Source organism: Gymnoscopelus braueri (genome assembly GCF_963280865.1).
Source record: "Gymnoscopelus braueri genome assembly, chromosome: 10".
Taxonomy (NCBI): Eukaryota; Metazoa; Chordata; class Actinopteri; order Myctophiformes; family Myctophidae; genus Gymnoscopelus; species Gymnoscopelus braueri.
In genome coordinates, this window is record NC_137611.1 from 44784510 (window position 1) to 44794207 (window position 9698).

General features: G+C 42.4%; 1 protein-coding gene and 1 long non-coding RNA gene across 2 annotated transcripts; one reads left to right on the forward strand and one right to left on the reverse strand.

Moving 5' to 3' along the window:
* Positions 1 to 633: 633 nt before the first annotated feature.
* ptmab (prothymosin alpha b) lies at positions 634 to 5715 on the forward strand. Its single transcript, XM_080441243.1, has 5 exons — positions 634 to 830; positions 3993 to 4055; positions 4281 to 4365; positions 4482 to 4567; positions 4770 to 5715. Exons 1-5 carry the CDS (start codon positions 774 to 776, stop codon positions 4812 to 4814), a joined length of 336 nt encoding a protein of 111 aa, XP_080297369.1. The 5' UTR covers positions 634 to 773; the 3' UTR covers positions 4815 to 5715.
* On the reverse strand, positions 4859 to 6224 carry LOC308094520. Its single transcript, XR_013933956.1, has 2 exons — positions 5083 to 6224; positions 4859 to 5050 (listed from the first exon to the last, which is right to left on the reverse strand). It is a non-coding gene; the product is annotated as an uncharacterized lncRNA (long non-coding RNA).
* Between the last annotated feature and the right edge of the window lie 3474 nt (positions 6225 to 9698).

Here is a 9698-nt window from a genome sequence, read left to right on the forward strand (position 1 = left end):
ACGAACTGAACCGAGGCTTACTAAAATAATTTATAGGAGAATTCGGTTTAAACCGGACCACAAAGGAACCGTTCATTTTAAATCCCCCCTCCTCCGTCGCTGCTTTTCTCGCCGCCGTCGACGACGGTCCGAGAACCCAAACATCACATTTGAATGTTTTTTTTCCTTTTTTTCTGTCGAGAAAAGGATACACTGTAAAATGTGTGGTCTTAATTAAACCCAGAGAGACAGTCGTCCTCTACTACCCAGTAAAAACCTTAATGTATCCATTTGTAACATTTAGAGTGTGCAAAACTGGTTCCATTCCGCACACTCTCAGGGTTACATTTAAACTCTAATGGTTAAATTAACACTCACATTCTGAGAGTGTGCAAAAACCAAATGGACCCCTAAGGGTTCATTTGGTTCCATTCCACACACTCAGGGTTAAATTGAAACTATTTAATGGTTAAATTAACACTCAAATTCTGAGAGTGTGGGACGGAGGGGGGTGTGTCCTCCGGGTTTAGAAATGCTATCCATTGTTCCAGTGCGCGACGGCGCGCAAGGGACACGCCCCCGTGGGCGCGTCTCGGCCAATTGGAGTGCCCCATCCGCCTCTTTGTTCCCGCCCACCAGCCTATATTAAAAGCCGCGGCTCGTCTCGAGCGCTGCCCACTGGCAACAATATAGCCTGATCCATAAAAAAGAAAGAGGATTTATACTTTATTATTCAGCGTCTCGTTTCTACCAACCGTCCTTTTTATTTGATTGGAGAAAAAAAAAAGGAAAAAATGGCAGACACAAAAGCAAAAGCAAAAGTTGACTCTGGCGCAGAACTCACCGCCAAGGTAAGATTTGTTTATTTTATTAATATATATATTTTTCATTTTTTCATTTGATAGAAGTGAACCGTTTTGCAGACTGTATAACCTAGATATTTTCCCTTTTTTACGTCCGTGTCGCGCTTGGATCGGAAGCAACACACTGGAACTCGGGCTATAAACATGTTTGGATACTTTGGGGATTTTTTTGAAACATTAACCTGTTTTGGTGTTTGATTGGTGGGTGGGTGTGTGTGTGTGTGTGTGTGTGTGTGTGTGTGTGTGTGTGTGTGTGTGTGTATGTGTATGTATAAATGCTACAGTGTAACGGATCACGGGGGCACCGCAGAATAGAAACAAGAGGGGGGCATCTCATTGTGTTCCCCGGACACCGACAGACAGTCTGCGCGCGGTTCTTTGTTTATACGAGCGTGTCCATTCCTCCGTGAGCCCGATCACATCCAAACAACAACAATCCATAGCGTTTTCACACTCCCATAACAAATGTCATTTTTGCGCGTGGATTTCGCACCTATATTTCATTCAATTCAATCGCCCCTCTTAAAATGGAAATTCATGGATGAGCTAGTCTTTACAATAGACACTTATGCAAATGACCGTTCCGTCGTTTCACTTGATGGTTGTGTTGCACCGGGGGTGTTGAACCGGGGATGGTGTGATCAGAACCGGGGATCAGATGTGTGTGTGTCAGTGTGTGTGTGTGTGTGTGTGTGTGTGTGTGTGTGTGTGTGTGTGTGTGTGTGTGTGTGTGTGTGTGTGTGTGTGTGTGTGTGTGTGTGTGTGTGTGTGTGTGTGTGTGTGTTGAGAGTCTCGGTGTGTGAACTTCCACCGGCTTGCAGTTGCAGCCGTGCCGGGTCGATCGGCTCCGTGTGTGTGTGTGTGTGTGTGTGTGTGTGTGTGTGTGTGTGTGTGTGTGTGTGTGTGTGTGTGTGTGTGTGTGTGTGTGTGTGTGTGTGTGCGCGTGTGTGCGCGTGTGATCCTGGTTTGAATGGACAGGTATAGCGTTCCAAATCAATGTGTCCAATGTCAACTTTGGATCGACGGGGGGGGGGGGGGGGGTTCTGTTCTCCCCATGTTCGGTTCGGGTTAAATAAATACCAACCCAAGACTCAGGATCATCAGCTATAGTGTTATACTTCACATGGCGGGGGAACGATCACGTCAACCGTGATGATTGATCGAGAGAGATCCCCGGAGGAATGCGTCCGGCGTTCCGGCTCGCTGGTATCCCCGCGCAACCCTCCTCGTCCACCGGGCACACACTCTCACCGAGCGCACCGCTTGGGGTTTGCTTCCTTCCGCGTCCGTTTGGTGTTTTACATTTTTTCGAACATGATTTCATGTCTCGAGGGAAAAGTTTACGCAGAGAGAGAGAGATGATATCACTTTCCCTCCGCGGTAAGGTGCGCAGTGACGCCGGGTTTCACTCTCCGTTCTATGTACATAAACTACGGAGCTATTCGAATTGTATTCATTCTTCTCTCTCTATCTCTCTCTCTCTCTTTTTTTTTAAGGTCGTTTAGTATTAATGTCGTCTATTAATATCCCAGGCTGAAAGTCTGTCTCGTCCTTAAACCCCTCTGGCTATTTATAGTCACACATACATCGTCATTATTGTTATATTCATTTTTACGCACAAGCGCGCTTTTGCGCACGGTTGGGTAGAGCCTGGAGGCGAAGGAGGGGGGGGGGGCATTACGCATCGAACTTGTGCGCTTGAACACGCTCTCTGTGTGCCAAGTTGAGAAAGACTTAATAAGAGGAGGAGGTGTGGATTGTGTTGATAAACAGCTTAAAGGATGAGGGATTATGTAAATGAATCCTTTAAAAAAAGCGTTTTATTTTAGCTTGTGTGCGTGCCATGCCGTGGCCGTGTTGGTGGTGTTGGTGAGCCTATACGTGCACGCACGGGCGGCGGCGTTGCCATGTTTAGTGAGAGAAATGAGCAACCAGGTCTAGGAAAACAAGCCCAAAAGAAGCAACTAGGGGCCACTTGAGCACTTTAAACCTATATGCCTCAATAGCCGATTTCTACAAGCTCACAACGCGTTGTGAGCTTGTAGATCTGCTATTTTCAAAAAGTCTTTAAGTTTTTTTTTTTTTTTAAACATTCTAACAAATGCTCCCTGGCACAAAACATTTATGAAAATATTTGAGAACCATTGGTTTAAAAAAAAAAAAAGTTTAATGTGGAAGCAAGCCCAAATAAGCAACTACACTTTAAAAAAAAACGCAACCTGCAACAACCAATTTTTACAAGCAACTTTACAGAAAAAGAAGCCCAAAGTCGCTTATAATAGCTGACATGGCAACACTGACGGGCGGCTCGAACAAAACAAGGAAACCCAAAAAAAACGGGGGCCGTTTTTGTGCGCGAAACCTATAAATAGAAGCCCCGTGAAAGACATTTCTGTTATTTCCTGGCGGTTCTGAATGATGATGGAGGTTTATTTTTCCATCGTGTTGAGGTTATTATTACTGTGTGTGGACCGTGGAACCGGTCTGTGCGCGTCGTGTTCTTATGAGGGGCCATGTGTGTCGTCTTCTATTGTCCTTTTAAGCCCTCAGTTAAATCGGCCAGCGTCGCGCTTGCTTGCTGGGTTTTTTTTTCTTTTCTTTTTCTTTCTGCTGCGCTTGTATTTAAATTGAGCTATGCACCCTGGGTATTGCAGTGTTCCTCCCCGGGCGTGTCTTGTGACATATGGCGCTGACGAAACCTATCGAACTACAATACCCAGAGTGCCCCCCGAGACACATCAAAGTATCAGATTACACGACATTAAAGTGGATGAAGTGGGCGGGAGGGAGGCAGGGCAGGCAGGCAGGAAGGGGGAAGCTGCAAATCTCTGCAGCGGCCAGTGCTGCTGCTGCTTAAATGAGAGGGCCTTGAGGAGATGGGAAGAATGTTTAGCATCCAGCTGGAGGCCTTGAACACTTCACAGTTCTCTAATTTTAGACTAGTTTCGTCAACTTTAAACCCCCAAACAATATAAACATCAACCCCCTCTAATGGCCAGGTTGCTTCTGACATGCATAGAATGAGAATAACTCAGTTTTTTTTTATGGCTGATTGTTGTTGTTGATACTTGTTTAGCTGTTTTATATTTTTCTTCCGACATGTTTCTCTAACGGTTCTAACCCACTCTTGTTTCCTTCTCCCTGCTACAGGAGCTGAAGGAGAAGAAGTTGTTAGAAAAGGAGAACGGCAAAAAGGCTGCCACCAATGGAAAGGTGACTTACAACTTACAACTCAGAGGATTTAGCTTGTACACAGTGAAATCTCACTGTACATTTTTTAACTCAGAAAGTGGTCAAATGTGATTATTTGTACACACAGTCATTTGTAAACTACAAACAGATAATTAATACATCTTTTTAAGACAGATAAAGTAACATTTTACTGTGTACGATGTATTACATAATAATCACTTTAAATTGTGTATGCAACCCCCCCAGGAGAACGAGGAGAATGGCGAGCCAGAGATAGACGAGGATGATGAGGAGGAAGTTGATGAAGAGGACGAGGAAGATGAGGGAGAAGGTGCGTAAGAAAGATGATTTGTTATGTCCTTGATATTCATAAACACGGATCCGGCCCGGTCTTTGACCTTCTGTAGAACCTTGACTAAACGGGTCAAAACCGTTTGTTTGTTGCAGGCGACGAGGAAGACGATGAAGATGATGATGACGAGGTCGAGGGAGGCACAAAACGGGCGGCAGAGGATGACGACGATGATGATGAGGTGAGTGGAGGGGGAAGGAGGGGGGAGGGGTCATGGTTGGAGTTTTGATTGATTGATTGATTGGATACTTTATTAACAAGATTGTTAACAGTACATGTACTGTCAAAAGTTATGCTAAAAGGATAACACATAAAGGCAGAGGGCGGTCCGTTTGGAGGTGGTTTGGAGATCTGACCAGTCTTTGTGTGTTTCTCCCTCGCAGGACGACGTGGAAACCAAGAAGCAGAAGACCGATGATGACGATTGATGCGTCTACCTCCTCCCTGCCATCCTGCTGAACCCACTTCCTGGTTCTTCATCTTTGACCTTTTTTTCGATTGTCCAAAGGTGGAGGGGCTGGAGGACTGAGTCAAAAAAGAAAAAAAAAAGAAGAAAAAAAAGTATAATGAAACATGGTCATTAGCAAGTAGAGTTCAACACACACACACACACACACACACACACACACACACACACACACACACACACACACTCACACTCACACTCACACTCACACTCACACTCACTCACTCAACACAACTCTCCCCTCAAACCGCGACAACATGAATTTCCTAGGAGGAGCCGAGGCCACAGCAGTGCAAGAACCAGGATTCAACCCTCTCAACGATAAAAAAAAACGACCACAAAAAGGATGAATTTGTTTGTATTTTTATTTACATTTTATATTTTTGTACATATTGTTAGGGGCTGGGGGGTCGGGTCATGGGGTCTCAGCCTTCTCAGCGGCGGGTGATCCTCTCCGGAGACCAAAATCGGTCGGTGCTTCTCTTTACGAACAGATTTTAACAACTTGGTTGACCATGTTACGATATCTCAGATAACTTAGACGACATGTAAAAAAAAAAGGAGGAAAAAAATGGTAAACCGTTAAAGAAAAGAAAAACCTACGCGTTGAACTCAGAGCATTCCAGTAAAAAAACGTTTTCTGTATTTACTTTAGTTGTACCATAACTAGTTTTGTTTGTATGGGAGGGGCAAGGCCAAAGAGAAGGAGACGTATTTTTTTCTTTTATTCGCGTTATGTTTTTATTTTGTCAGCAAACTTCTCTGTTCTGTTTTTTTTTGTTTTTTTGTTTCTGTTTTATGACGGCCTGTTTTGATGTATGTGCGTTTGTTGTTTGACAATAAACCGGACTTTTATTTTGTGACTTGTATTTGCCATCTCTTTCCTGTTCCTCACTAATAGTAGGTTAGCTATTTTTTGCCATTTTCTGAAAATAGGTCACAAGCACAACCACTTAAACCTTATATACGTGATTAAACTGAGTTCCCCAGGTGTTTATACTAGGCCTCCCTCCTTTTTTCCCTCCACACCAAATCTCTTTGCCAAAAAATGGCCAATCACAACGCATTGTGAACCTGTAGATCTGCTATTTTCATAGAATGTTTGCCCCCAGAATACAGGCACTAAGTTTCATATGGTTAAGTGGTGCTAATGCATACTATACAAACTAAAACTACTAGCTATAATAAACAAAACAGTGGTTCTCAAAGTGTGATCCAGAGACCCTCAGGGTTCCTTGAGGGGGGGGTTCTAAATGGACCCATATAAGTCTGTAACTTTGAGAATGTACAAATGGAACCAAACGGACCCTCCATTTGGTTTCATCCATTAGTACACTCAGAGTTATGGGGCTCCTTCAAATAAAAAAAAAGTTTGCGAACCACTGCTGTATATGTATTTGTCATATTCTTGCCTCCAGAGGTGAACCGAGTGCAACACGAGTGTTTCTTTTTCTTAGGACTTCAATAAATAATCAACCTGTAGTTTGAGATAAAACACCTCCCAACCGGACCACAGTCGCCTGGCATCTTCCAAGGAACAAAGGTCACTGGCTCCTGCCCAAATGAACTGGTTCCTGTGTCTATATAGAGGTCTAAACAATGGACTGTAGTTGTATTTGTTTAAAGCGAGACAAAACCGATAGCTGTAGCTGGTATTAACCTGTCTCTGTACTAAAGAATAAGATATTGTTGCTGTTGGGCAGAAACCTCTTATCTCCATATTTTAACTTTTTATATTTTCTTTCATAAATTAATGCCTTACTTTGTCATACTACAGTGTCATACTAAAGTAGCTACGTTTTAGCTAGTACTTTTGAGAATTTGAGAATAGAATTTGAGTCCTGAAAAGTAACAGTTTTGGACATATAAGGTTTCCACCCGACAGCAACGGTATTCAATGATTTATATAGTGGCTAAGTTTTTTATTAGACCCATTTGGAAGAGTGCCTATTTTCACCACTTAAGCTATTATTGAGCACTTTCAAACCTGGCCTCCCTATTTGGGGGATATATCATTATAGCCTCAAAAGTGTTTGAAAAACAAAAAGATTTCACAAATAGTTAAAAAAGCAGATCTTCAAGCTCACAAGGCGTCATCATCGCAGCAGCATGATGTGAGCTTGTAGATCGGCTAATTGCAAATAGGGCTTGAGTGGTGTTAACGCAAACCATGATAACGAGTGACACCAATAGCACAAGTGTATTTACGTATGTTTATCTCGGATGACTTCACTTCCAATCAACACCTCAACAATAGGCTACATATGAATGTGTGTAATCATAAGTCATAGCTTTTGTTTGAAGTTTGTCCTGTGCAGGCCTCTGTCCGGGTTGTGTGCGTTCCAAAACAAACATGACCGGGCCTGAACGAGCCTTAGGGTGGCAGTGAACTCATGTGCTCTTGTTCTATCATGTCATCAGTGGGTGAAAAAGTATTCAGGTTGTTTTACTTAAGTAAACGTAGCTATACCACAATGTAGAAATACTCTTGTATACAAGTAAAAGGCCTGTATTCAAAATTCTACTTGAGTAAAGGTATTTATTGGCATCAAATTATACTGTAAGTAACAAAGTAAAAGTACTCGTTATAGAATGGACCAGAATTTAACACGTTTAAAAAATTCAAACCTTTTCAAAAATAGCAAATTACATTAAAGTTCACAACGCATCCATCACAACATGTTGTGAGCTTGTAGATCAGCAAAGTTCGAATAGCCGTATAATATAATATATATATATATATATATATTAAGTATAATATGTGTTTTGTAATCCTAAATCTGCAAAGTAACAAGTAACTCATAAGTTTTCAATTAATTGTGGAGGAGTAAAAAGTACTACATTTGCCTCTGAGATGTAGTGGAGTCTAAGTATAGTAGTATTTATGTATGGGGGAAGAAAGGACATACTCAAGTAAAATACACCCACTGCATGTCAGCGTGTCTCTCTGTACAACTGCTCCTGTAATGGATGCCAGATCCTCAGGGGACCCTGGGGCCGGAGCCCGCAGACCACAACACACACACACACGCACGCACGCGCACACACACACACACACACACACACACACACACACACACACACACACACAGAAAGACACAGAGAAGACCTGCAGCTTCCAACACTACCAAGTAGAGAAGAACACTGGTTTAAGCAGTACATGGTTCTCAACATGTAGGCTGGGGCCCACTGGTGGGCCGTGAGGATATTGCAAGTGGGCCCCGTAAATAATTGGCTTTTAATTTATTCTATTTTATTGATAATATAACATTAATATAAAAATATCAATGCATTAAATCATGGTATGTTTTCTTTAAAACCTTGAAGAAGTTTACATTGTGATGAATTGCAACTTAAAGTAATATTGATCCAAGCCGGAACACTCACCATCGATTGATTGATCATTGAAATAAACGTGCTCGTGCTCTGAAAATGCACGTGGCCCACCCACCCATCTGAGCACTTAAGTGGTCAGATGGGTGGGCCGTGAACACTTCCGAGATTCCAAGTGGGCTCTGATGCAGAAAAGGTTGAGAACCACTAAAGTAACTGAGTACATAATACTCAAGTAGCCTACAGTACTTAAGTACTGTGTCAAGGCACTTTTACTTTACATGAGTATTTCCATTTCTCGATACTTCTACTACATCTCTGAATCAAATATACTTTTTACTCCACAACATTTATTCGACAGCTTTAGTTGCTAGTTACTTTTCAGGTTTACATTATTAATAATTAATCCAATTATTAATGAAACATGTTTGTAGAAGATCTACAAACTCACAACGCGTTGCAGCCTGACGTGTTTTGACCTTGTAGACCTGCTATTTTCAAATAGCCAAAGTATGAAATAGGGCTTACAGTGGTTAACAATCAATAATTATTGTCCAATAACATGACATATATGACTCTGAAATTGGCATTCTGCATGATGGGTACTTGTACTTTTCCTGCTTTAAGTTTATTTTGATGCTAATACTTTGATTTAAGTAAGATTTTGAATACAAGACTTTTACTTGTAACAAAGTATTGTTTCGCTGCGGTATTGCTACTTTTAAGTCCAAAATATGAGTGCATAGCTACTTGTTCCAACCCCTGGAGAGAAGAATAGGAGATCATGCTCCACGGTTTGGCTTTGCTGTGGTGCAGTTGAAAGGAGGCAGCACACAGTAGGCTAAAAAAATCCACAATCAAAACGCCCACAACAAGACACAAAAAAAACCCACACATACAGTTACACTAAACAGAGCCTCTCTGAGCAACAGGCAGGTTTCCACTTCATATATTGATGTAGAAGTGCAGCTTCTAGCGGCAAAGAGAGCGCTGGTAATGAGCTGGGTGGCACAATAACTTCCTGTGGAAAATGCTGTATAATGGGTACATAGTTTACAGTAGCAGAGCCTACAGCAGTGGGGTTGGGTGGGGTTCAGGGACCCCCCCCCAGGGGTCCTTGAGGGGGGTTCCAGGAGATCCCAAGCAAAACATTTTGATGTAGTTATAGGAACCAAATAGACACTGTTACAGGACTGTAACTCAGAGAGTGTACAAATGGAACCAAATGGACCCGTTGGTGACCTATAATGCAGAAACTGGGGGTCTTTGAAATGAAAGCGTTTGAGAGCCAAGGGCCTACAGTAGCTACAGATGCTGCACTTTGGGGGTCCCGGAGGACAGAATAAAAGCGTATTTATTGCACCGCACATAGTAACCTGTGATCTATTTATCATTTTATTGCATAATTTATTATTTTGTTTCTGTGCAACGGAAACAAACTATTCTAGAATTTAGGATTTCATTTCTCCCTCCAAACCTGTTGGGAATAGAAGCCCTCCCCCCCCACACACAC